This window comes from Seriola dumerili, unplaced genomic scaffold, assembly GCF_002260705.1.
Source record: "Seriola dumerili isolate Sdu_G_001 unplaced genomic scaffold, Sdu_1.0 BDQW01000040.1, whole genome shotgun sequence".
Lineage (NCBI taxonomy): Eukaryota > Metazoa > Chordata > Actinopteri > Carangiformes > Carangidae > Seriola > Seriola dumerili.
The window spans coordinates 4,192,427-4,204,633 of NW_019174295.1; the positions used below are offsets into that span (position 1 = coordinate 4,192,427).

General features: G+C 40.4%; 1 protein-coding gene across 1 annotated transcript; it reads right to left on the reverse strand.

The window, feature by feature from the left end:
- Nucleotides 1–14: 14 nt before the first annotated feature.
- On the reverse strand, nucleotides 15–9,044 carry LOC111217092 (solute carrier family 13 member 2-like). The gene is made up of 12 exons (XM_022738803.1): nucleotides 8,888–9,044; nucleotides 6,431–6,559; nucleotides 5,225–5,361; nucleotides 4,360–4,589; nucleotides 4,099–4,276; nucleotides 3,889–4,011; nucleotides 3,595–3,804; nucleotides 3,268–3,368; nucleotides 2,984–3,099; nucleotides 2,558–2,719; nucleotides 2,335–2,472; nucleotides 15–1,814 (listed from the first exon to the last, which is right to left on the reverse strand). Exons 1-12 carry the CDS (start codon nucleotides 8,996–8,998, stop codon nucleotides 1,686–1,688), a joined length of 1,764 nt encoding a protein of 587 aa, XP_022594524.1. The 5' UTR covers nucleotides 8,999–9,044; the 3' UTR covers nucleotides 15–1,685.
- Between the last annotated feature and the right edge of the window lie 3,163 nt (nucleotides 9,045–12,207).

Here is a 12,207-nt window from a genome sequence, read left to right on the forward strand (position 1 = left end):
ACGATGATGCTTTATTTTCAGAGTAGAAACAGCTCTGGTACATATAAAATGTGAAAAAACACACATTACTCTGCCGGGACGTTCTGTCTCTGTTTCTGCAGTTTATTACATTTAGCTGTAATAAACATGATAGAAATTGACCTCCACTCAGATTGTATCTTATTGGCAGCCTCTTATCTCAGTCTTATCCTTGAACCAACCTTTACATCTGTGCTCACTGTACGCTGTATTGGTAACACCTTCCTGCTATTGATTTGTGCGCTTTCTGTGTTTCACCTTCCTCAATGCTTAACAGCATTTTTCAGTGTCACCTCAAATTTGTGAACATGTCCCAATAATTACTGGAGTGGGTTTGTTAAAGGAAGAGTTTGACATCTTTGGAATTGCTATACGTTATTTTCTTGCCAAGAGTTAGATGAGAAAAACAGAAAAAACTAACCCCCCCCAAAAAAAACATTAACATCTTGTTTATTTAATCCCTACAGAAACTTAAGTGACAAAATGACAAGTTGTGTTTCAAGGGGAGTAGTTTCCAGAAAGTCATTGAGCCCGGCCAAGAAATAAACTGGCATGTAATAGTTTTTGTATTAAACAAACAAGATACAACATGTTAATCAGTAAACTTTAGAGGTGCTGTTGGACAGATTTTATTACCTTTGGAAACTAGCTGTTTCCTGGCTTTATTCTGAGATAAATGAATATGCTGTGGGGTTAGAGTGGTATCAATCTTCTGATCTAACACTTGACAAGAAAATAAATAAAATTCTGAACTATTCCTTTAATTTACATTTATTCATTCAAGGAGCATATTGCCAGAAATCCCTTCTAGGTTAACAAATAATCCCCTAAAGGCACTTTGACACTGGCTTTGACAATTTACACATGTACAACAGTGGGATGAAAACATTGATAAAAAAAACCAAAGACTCAAGGTCCAACAAAAGGACCACAGTAATAAGTTAAATTAACTGATACAATTAATTCAATTTCACCTCATTTACATGGTGTCTGTAAACACATCACTCGGAATAATCACATTGTTTTAAACAATCACTCAAACAAACTGTGAGCTGCATAATTGGTAAATGATAAATAGATTAATGAGATGACATCACATTCAGGGAAAACAGTACAAGGAAATGACCTCAGTCTTTTTTAAAGCAAGAAAAAAAGAACACGCATCATTTCTCTTCTGTTCAGTCACTGGAATGACACGAGGAAGTACCGGACACTGACGGCAGAGTGGGTTTGATAAAGAAGCTACTAAACTGATTCAAGTTTATCTCAGTGCTGCTTGTTTGTTTGGTTCTGGTTTTTACGGTAAAACAGTAATCACAATGACTGATTCAGAGTGTTGGGATTTGTACAGTGCAACTGAGACTAAATGGTGTTTTATTCTGGATCAGGTTCATCTTTAAACTTTGTTTTCCTCACCACGTTGACTGTGGCCAACCTTTCTTTTCCTCCTTTACTTCTAAAACGATCAGAGCTCCTGCTACAGCTCTTCTCTCCTTTAAAAGGCCCTGAAAACATTTTTTCTCATCGGCTTCTTTTAATGAGCAAAGGGATCCTACAATAATGCACTATTTTAAGTTAGAACAGTTTAGCTTCTTCAAAAGATAGATAAAACCAATTCTGTGTCATTCTCTCTCCATCTCTCTCTCTCTCTCTCTGTCCTTCCTCACTCAGGGTTCACTTGTAATGTTGACCCAATGAGGCATGGTGCCCATGTCAAACATGGCGTATCCCCAGGTATTGATGCCTAAGTTAATGGTCAAAATCCCAATGAGGTTCAGCATGAAGCCGGCTTTCACCTGGAAGAACAGACACATTCTGATCAGTATGAGTTAAAAAAAAAAAAAACTAGGGTATGTGCAGGTTTTGAAAAGTCTTAAAAAGCAATGAAATTAGTTTCCTGAAATAAAGGCCTTAGAGGTTATTTAAAAAGTCTCATTTTATTAAATTTTATATTTTAAGTCCTACATATTTTCTTTGCCTGTTGTCGACAACAACAGGCAACTGCAAGCTACAGTTTCTAGGAAGCTCATCCTCTCAGGTGTCAGGCGGTTAATCCATGTATTGTGTGCTGCTTCAGTGGGTCCAGGTCATGTTAATTAAGTGATTTATATCATAAGGGATTATTACTACACACTGCAGTCTATGTAAAGGACACTTAACTCCCTTCTACCTCAACAGACACAACCTCCTGACTATTATTATCCTTTGAATTAAATCAAAGAGTCATGGGCGCAGCCATCTCTAAACCTTGATCATGTGAGTGATACTTGTGACACAGATGGTGTTTAACGGACTGCATATGTGTGTGAATCTCACCATGTCGATGACTCTGAGCTTTCCGAAGGAGAAGGCGATGGCGTTGGGCGGTGTAGCCACAGGCAGCATGAAGGCCAGAGAGGCAGCAATGGTGCAGGGCAGCATCACATACAGTGGGTGTATCTTGATAGCTGTGGCCTAAAGAAACAACGGTGTAATCAATGAGAGAAGAATCACGTGCAAAGCTGTTTGTGCATGTGGACAGTATTTGTACTCAGTTTACCATTGAGGCCAGTATGGGCAGGAACAGCGTGGTGGTGGCCGTGTTGCTGGAGCACTCGGTGAATGTCGCCACCAGCAGGGAGAGCAGCAGCGAGATGGCGAAGGGGGGGATCTTCTCCAGAGGTGCGAGGCTCTCTCCCAACCACTTGGACAGACCTGACTCCTGGAAACAAATAAACAAGGAAAGACCATTGTACTATCATGTTATTTGTCGTGCTAGCTGCATGGCTCTAGGGATATATGTTGGTTGATCCGCCAATTTGAGTAGAGTACAGTGAAATAGCTCAACAATATTATTCAATTCAGGTATTCAATTTATACTGAAACAAAACACACTCATTGATAAGTCCACAAATCCTTCCAGCACAATATAAAAGGGATCATGAAGTCTTAAAAGGAGGAAACACGGTGCTCTTGGGTTTTTTACCTCACTGCCAGCAGCCAGAGCGAAGCCTCCTCCCAGCAGCAGGATGATGTTCCAGGGCATCCGCTCGTGCACCACCTGCCAGTTCAGCAGAGTGGAGGGAGCCTTCACCGCCTTACCTGTGAGACCCAGATGAAGTTTGAACATGAAACAGTAATTACTTTGAAAGAGCAGTTTCATATCTGCTCGGTAATTATCACCCAGCTCTCTAATGAACTGAAATTTAGGTCACACAAATATCACAGCACAATATTATCAGGGATGTTTTCCTGTAAATGTGATTTCACCTTCGTCGTCGTAACCATAGCCACCAAACCTGGGCAGCTGGGAGGGGATGGCGAAGAAGAGCATGGAGACTAAGATAGCGACGGTTCCATCGGACACAAAGCTGAGGTACAGAAGATAAGACGACATATTGTTGTTTGAACATGTTGCCGCAGTGTTTCCTGCTCTTTGTCACAAGACAAAGGGAACAAGCAATATTAGGCTTTTGCTGCACAAACAACACTTTTCAGCTTTTTTAGCAGGAGCATTTAGTACGAGTTTATCCTCCATAGTCATGTCAACAACAACAACAACAACAAAAAAAAGGAAAGAGAAAGTGAGAGACTCACGCCTTCTCCTTGTTGAAGAGCACAGTGGCCCAGCCGTCTATGAAGCCTGGCTCCCTGGTGAACCACAGGGCCACCAGCAGGACGAAGATGCTGAGCACCGCCCCCTCAGCAAACTTCATGGGCCCCAGCTTGTTGTACTCCTCCCTCATCACCGCGCACGCCTCCTTATCCCTGTCGCTCTTCACGCCACAGCCGAAAGACTTCTTCAGGCTGAGGAGTAAAAAAAGCGCTCTGGTCAATAAACGTCCTAGTTGTTCAGGGAAGCGGCTGACTGTGCCACACTGGTTGCCTTACTTGAAGCCCAGGAAGAGAAACTGAAGCCACAACCAGGAGAACACCAGCATGAGCACCATGTTGGGAAAAGCAAAGCCGAACCAGCTGGCAAAGTTGATCACGTCACCGTTGTTAGGGAAGAGCCTTCACAAAAGATGGAGATGAAAGGAGGTTACTTATCTGGAATAACATCTTCCCGTGCTTGTTGACTGATATTTACTCAGGCCTTACTCGTCGATTTGACCCTTGAGGATGAGGTTAGGAGTCGTGCCAGTGAGCGTGGCCGTGCCCCCGATGCTGGCGGAGTAACACACGCTCAGACTCATCCCTTTGGTCAGGAGCTCGTACTTCTCATCTATTTCTCTTTTCCTGGACTCCCGCAGTGCAGCTTGACTCATCTCATGTTCATCTGGAGCACGACACATCAAGTCACGATTATTGTAAGGGTTACTCACTAGAAACTTTCCATGGCCTCAGATATGTTTTACTTACGCTCAGTGTTGGGCTGTTTCTCTTTGGCCATCTCCCCCTTAGTTTCTGCGAGCTCCATCTCAAATGCATGGTTGTCTGCGGCCTGGAAATCTCGTTCATCCGCCTGCGACTCGGTGTCTTTGAGCTGCTGCAGCACGGCTTGGGCAATGGGCAGCATCATGGCTGTGGTGGCCGTGTTGCTGATCCACATGGAGAGGAAGGACGAGACGATCATGAAGCCCATCATTAACCTGTGAGAGAGGTGAAGGGGAGGGAGAGAGCATGAAGATGGTGACCATGAGTAGCGATGTGTTGAAAATGATGGAGATGAGCACTATTTCCAAATTTAACGTGTGGTTATTTGCTTACATACATGTGATTTTTCACATTGTCAGTCAAAGTAAAGTCTTAATAAGATGATATTTTATTAGCATCTCACTTCTGTAGCTCTTCAGTAGTGTTCTGTATCTGGTTGTGTTTTCTCTTTCTGCAGCATGTTCCTCTAATTAAATGTGTTTTTTTTTCCAAATGCTGCACGTGCATTTCCTGCATTTGCTTTTGTTTTGTATATTTGCATATATGCTCTCAGGGCCACCATACAAATCATATTACATAACTTGTTAAGATGTTGATGCCTCTGGTTGTTGTGCAGAAATCACTCAACAGTGTAAACTCAGAGAACACTATCATCCTGAAAGATGAGGAGGATCTGTGTGATCAGTTGAACATCTTTGACATGTGTTGTCACTGTAAATAAATGCAATGTGAAAAATGATCTTAAACACATGAACAATTAAGATCTGTGTAGGCAGTGTTGATCCTCTAGTCATGGCTTTGCTGTGTGCTGTAGTGTACACAGGTGAGCTGTATCACAGGGCTTTCTTACAAGGACGGACGAACACCAACCAGCAGCAAAACTCGGAGAGCGATGCGCTTGTGGAGGTTCCACTGCTCCACTGCGATGGCGACCAGCAGGCCGCCCATGAACAGCATGTTGGAGTCTTTCAGATATTCAATGCTGACCTGAAACAGATCGCACAGACACAAACCTCAGCAGAAGAATCAAGTAACCCGCTGAAGTAACCTGTGAACACGCTGTCTAATGCAGAGGTAATGTATCATCCCATTTGTTTTATGAGCAATAAAAGCCAAACACTGGGATCAGCAGATCAGATCAGAAGCTACAGAACGTCCTGAAAATTACTGTCACATCATCACTTTCAGTATGCAGCGTTTCATCAGTTAAGATAAAGTAAATTTAGTTGTGCTATTGCTGACAGGTGAAGGGACCAAGCAAAGACAAATATGAGGTTATACTGAGGCGGTAGATGTTTTGTCACGAAGAACAGAAGGTGAAGTTTAGACTGATGTACTTGGACTTAATTTGAGGATTTACATTTTATGCTACTTTGAACTTCTACTCCTCCAACGATCCCTTATAAACATATTATGTCTGATGTCTATAACATGTTAGCACGTCCACCAAAGAAATGGTTTCATTTAAATAACTTAAGAGATCAAATTATCCAGCATTGCTTGTGTTTATTTTTACTCTTTACTACCTCATTAATCATCTCACATCTCATGGTCATCTCGTCTCTGTATCCTTGAAAACACCTGACTAAGCTATGTAATTGTATATAAAGTAATTAAAGCCAGCTCCTACTCGAGCACTAAAAACAGTAAAATGCTGCTTACACATTGATGCATACATTTTAACAATCAAATAATAAAGAATAATACTATATTAGTTACAGTAATCATTTTGCTTGTGAACGAGCACTTATATCTTGTACCATGTATTTTGCTGATAATGCTTCTTTACTTGCAGCAGTAATGTATTTCTACACTGTTGTATTGGTACATTTACTTAAAGCAAAGGCTCCTGTGACCCAGACTCTTTGAACACTGTGGCAGCAGTGCAGAGATACGCCCTTTTAAGGCTTTTTAGCAAGCCTCGCCTTTCTGACCAATCAGAGAAGGCCAAAGTCAGGGGTCACAAGCAGCTGTATTCACCTACAGGGATAAATAAGGCACAGGTACATATAAACTGGCTCATAATGACACACAGGAGTATAAATAAGGTCTTTACCGCTCCGGCCGTCATGATGCCCATCATAGGAAACAGGACAACTGGCAGTAGTGCCGTCACAGCCAGAGGCATGCACTCCGTACACCAGTACAGAGCCATGAGGATGATGGCATAACCACATTTCGCTTGCTGTAAACACACAGACACACACACACACGCACAGTCAGAAGTGGCAGTGAAGTAGAAGTGTTTCAATACTCTAACATCAGTGCAGCATTTTGTCATTTTACATCTGAAGTCATGAAAAGACACTTGACACACGTGCTTCATCTGATTTGGCACAGACAAAGACACACAGAATTTCAGCTGTCGCGTCCTTCGTCTTATCTTCGACGTCTCTTTAAAAGGCAGTAAGACTTTACACATGCAGATAGCAGTTACCCTTGATCATAAAACAAACAGTTTGTCATACTCTTGTCTCGGGAGATAACTCTTTATGGGTTCTCTGTAAAATCCTTTTTCTTAAAGACTGTTTAAACTACCTGACACAAAACTTTCCACTGCCACGCACACGAGACCTCGTTCAACTCAGCAGGTCACGCACTGAGCGACAATGTCTGCTTCATATGGCACTTACACTTTTAAAACATTAAGACAAAGCGAGATAAAGGGAAAACAAAGTGTGTACAATGTGTGAATTATTCTGACAAAGTCATATAAACCGTATGAAATTACTTATTACATGCACACTGCAACAGTATCATTTATGAGCACTTTTGCACTTAGTAGCATTACTTTACTACTATAATATACTATCTGTATAGTTTTAAGAACATCAAATGCATCATATTTTCATTAAATTGTGTCACATCACCCTTTTTTTAGGTTTTTTAGAATTATTAGTATTTTCAAAAATTATTTACTAATATTTTCTTCACTTTCTTGCTGAGAGTCCTTAGAGAAGATTGATACCACTCTCATGTGTACTCTAAATAATAATTATTATGATAAACTCTATTTATATAGTATTTTCCTAACAAATTGCTTTACAAGCAAAATCACAAGAAATGAAAACAATAAGTGAATAACATCAAATAAATAGAAATAATCAGTATAAACAAAAACCTGTGTCAAACATTTCTGAATGCTTTCACAAAAAGAAAGATGATAAGAAGGGATTTATGTGTGAGGAGTTTCATACGGTGAATGCTTTAATAGCAAAATCCCAGTCACCCTTTGTCACAAGCTGTGAGCTGGGAGTCACCAGCAAGGATCCATCAGCAGATCTCAGTGGTCAAGAGGGCACATACCAGGTCAGTAATTTAGAAAGGTATTTAGGAGCGAGGACATTTAAGGCCTTAAAGCTGAGCAGTAAAATTTTGTAATCAATTCCAGATCGTGCCTCGTTGGCCTCTTTGGTGAAGGGAGCCTTGGCTGATGCCTGAGTAAAGTGCATTACAGTCGAGCCACGAAGAGATAAAAGCATGTACAAATTAGTGCAGATTAGCAGTTGATAAGAAGGACCTAATTTTAGAGTAAGAAGCTGAATAAGAATAAATATGAATCTGGAGCCTGTAAATTGTTATCTCAACTTAGCATAAAGACAGGAACCAGCGAGACAGCTTCAAATACATTTTTTTGAAAATAATCAACCATTCATTAAAAAAAAAAAACCTGAAAGAGAAAGAGTGAATGTGACTCAAAATGTCTATTTAATGAAAACATGCATCTCATGTTGTTAAAACTGTTTTTGAAAATTACTTAGCATGCATTTTATTGTGGGAGTTGCTTAAGGGACCATTTGAAATTTAGGAGGCAGCCATTTTCATGTGTCTCGTCAAGGGTTCAAATGCGGTCTAAGATCAACTGTACACTGTGTACCGTTATCGTACCTTTGCCTCTCAGTCATAAAGTAACTCAGCCTTTTTGAATACAGTAAATCAACATGCTAATGAATGAATGCTAAAGAATCCAAATGTCCATTTGCAGCATAAGTGTTTGGTTTATATTGAAGCCATTTGTTGTTGTTGATCAAATTCCTGTCATTTTCTTCTGTCTGCGACACATAAACCTGGGCCAAGGTCGTACTATTCCATCAAAGAACTGTAACCAACAATTGTTCTCATTATCAATACATGTGACGGTTATTTCCTTTATTAATTGGTTAATTGTTCCGTGTAAAATTGACAGATGTGTTGTGAAGAAAAAAACATATTTACATATTCAAATTGCAGTAAAAATGGTTTTGAGTTTACTCTCATAGACAACTACGAAAAACAACACACACACAAAACACATTTTTGACCCAGGGCCCCCTGTAACGTTAACCTGGCTTTGCTCACCAGGTGTTAATAAATTGGACAAGCTTAATAAATGAGTGAAATCGCTTCCCTGGTGAAGCTCTCTGACATGAGTGTGAGAACAAACATCTTCTGCAAACAATGGTGATGTTTCAGTCAAGAAAAACAGATTAAAACAGCCAGTTACCTCCACTGGCACAAACACACACACACTCACCGATGTAGGGCTTATGATTGGCAGGGGAAGGAGGACCAGTGGAGTGACGAAGATGATGATGTAGTTTCTGTGGTACCACAGCCACCTCAGCGAACTACGTATGAATTTCATGGCAAAACTGACAAGCAACTCAGAGGCAAAAAAAACCCCAAACTATCCAGACGTCTCCCTGGTTACTGAGAGCAGACAGCTGATCGAGACAAACAGCAGATGATTAGAGTGAAGCCGAGACAGAGGAGCGGACAGGAGAAAATGAAGCTACACACTAAGGTCAGGTGAGCACAGAGAACAGTAAGTACCGGTGATGAAAAGCAGAGATGTGCACCACAGAGAACCACTGAGGTGGCGGGGCTTTATATCTCTGGTAGTATATCAAACATTAACTCAACACCAAAGAGATCACAATCCTTGACAGAGAGGCAACAGTGAAGGTACAGAGAGCGGGAGGGATTTGCAGATGAAGAGAGATAGACAAACAATAGGCAGGGTCATAATCTGGAGGAGTGCAGCTCTGGCAGGTGCAGTCAAAGGTCACCAGGGGTGGTGCATGTGCCCGCTGAGCTGAAAAGTACAGGTGGCCCACAGACGGAAAATGAGAAGATGGGCACCTGGACACAGGCCGACTTTGAATTACTCTGTAGTTATCTTGTGTCTGTTGATGATGGGTTATGTTGAAACTAACTCCGCAACTTTCTCATTTACATGTTTTACCACGTTTGCTAACAAGCTAGTCCGGTATCCAAAAGTAAAATGGGTTTTGTGCAAAGTTACAAAAGTTTGTCAATTAAATAATTAAACAAAAATATATCTTGTGCTTTTTATTTCTATGTGCATTAATTACAGAGGGTAACTTACAACATGAAAACACAACTAGGCTGCCTCTGCTCAGTTAAGTTAAGCATCTTGGACAAATCTCTACTGACTTTATGAGATACTGAGCATCAACATTTTTATAATTTCTTTTTCCAGAAATAACTCACGATTCAAATATCAGCTTCCTTAAACTTTCACTTAAAAACAATATGGATTCCAACTTTAAGGGCGAGTTGTTCTGACTATAATTCACGTATCACCAATAAAAAGCAACATGAGTGAACAGTGAATGTCTACTATTGATCTGTTCTCAATAAACACATCACATGTAAAATTTTATGATCTTATGCAACACACGGAAGTCACCTACAATCACAACAGAAGTCTCTGTTGTTTCATACATATATAAACTTCAATTTACTTCATATGTGAGATAAGAGATATCTTCAGTCGAGTCATAAAACACACTGTCGGCCATATCAACAAGTGCTCATGTCCTATCACAAGAAAGCATGTTTTGCCAGCTCTGACAAAATGTGTTGAGGATCAGATGCATGTTCTGGTAATATGTATTTAATCATAATACAACAAGTGTAATTAAAGACTGCTGCTTGGTTAGTTTTCAATCTTTTTGTATTAAGCGTTGACGATTACACAGTGTGAGCATGATGCCAACAAAGTCATAAAAGAGAGAAAAAAAGAAATGAAAACAACAAAAAAATACAAAACAGCAAACTGAGTACCAAAGCGAGAGATAGTGACTGTAACCACATCTTTACCACAGTCGGCGTGGTTCCAGTGGGTTTGGGTTGTTTGCTTTGTTTATGACTGATTTAAAGTTGGTGTATGATGACAGCACTGTGGTTAGAAAATAAACACTGTCTTTTCACTCAAAATGGGTTTTCCACATCCTGTGTAAACAGTACAAGCCTTTCAAAAGTATTCAGTGTTTCAGAGATCTTTCGGATTAAGATCTAACATCTTCTCAAGGGACTACATCTGGCCAACTGAAAATAATCGAGTTAGAATGTGGAGAAATTATTATTAAATCAGATAAATATTAATGTCATAATTTCATAAATATAATATTTAGGCCACACAATATTTAAGCTTAACCACCACCATAAGAGAGTTAGGATGCTTTCAACATTTTATGAAAGGGGTACAACCAAACCCTTTAACACTGTCTGAATATTTTTATCACTCAGATTAAAGAACAAGACTGATCTGCACACTGTGCAGGTTTTATGACGGGCTGTGTTACAGCATCCCGTCTATAATGTAAAGCTCAAAGGTTTGGTGATCACTGTGCGCTGAGAGTCAGGCTCCTCATCAGAAGGGCAGCTGACTGGTTCAATGACTGGATTAATATTTGACATAAAAAAGCATATGCCAATAAAACCTATGCATATTTAACACGGTTTATAAGCCTGCACCGTCATCCATCTTGAAAATCTACCACACCCTTCAGGATCTACAGCAGGGTTGAAGGTAACAGAACCACCTGCCCTCTGATTGGACTCTGCTTTATGCAGGGATTATCCAATCAGATTCAGGTGTAAAAATAGGGTCAAAATTCTACTTATAACTTTATTGTCACACCTTGGGAACTTTGAGCACCGAGACTCACAGTTTTCTGCTCTGTATCACACAGTACACAGACTGACGGTGATTCAAATCTGAACAAATGACATTTGTGATGCAGTAATACAAAGACATTGTGAAAGAAGAAGTGCTTTTATAAACATCTGTGTACATCTGTGTCCACCGAACACCCGGCTGTCACTCAAAGCGGCACGTCCTCAATTCTCCAACTTTAAGCCTTAATAAAATGCAAACAGGTGAATTATATAAACAGTTGTCATGAGCTCTAGAGCCCAACACCGTTTGTTATACCAGGCTGTAAACATGTTTATTTCTGTTGTAAAGTTGAACATTTTAACATGGCAGTCTACGGGGATTGAATCACTGTTGGAGCCAGCCTCAAGCGGACAGTCGGAGAAGTGCAGTTTTTGGTACTTCCGTGTTGCCTTCATTTTTCAGCCTCAGATGTTGCCGCTTAATTTTGACCCAATTTTATTCATTTTTTTTTTTACACATGAATCTTATTGGACAGTAACAATCCAATCACAAAGCAATCAGGGGGCAGGTGGTTCTTTTACCTTCATCTCTGCTGTAGGTGCGGAAAGGTGTAGTACGTTTTCAAGATGGACGACGACGCGGGCTTGGAAATCTACAACTGCGGCCATCATATTTGCTGTGTTTGCTAAAGAAGAAATGGCGGGCTTTCTGTGTGTAGACAGTGTAGCTATCGGCTGCACTGTTTCTTCCCCGACCCTTCCTGCTCAACCACTTCTGCAACTGCCTCAGGTGCGTTTTGTTGTTTGTTTGTTCTGCTTGTTTGTTTGGTCACCAAAACAACGAGCCGTTGAGAGCACGAACCGGAAGTTAAAAAAAATTAAATTGCCCAAATAAAAGTGAAATGTGTGAAAACTTTACTGTCAGGA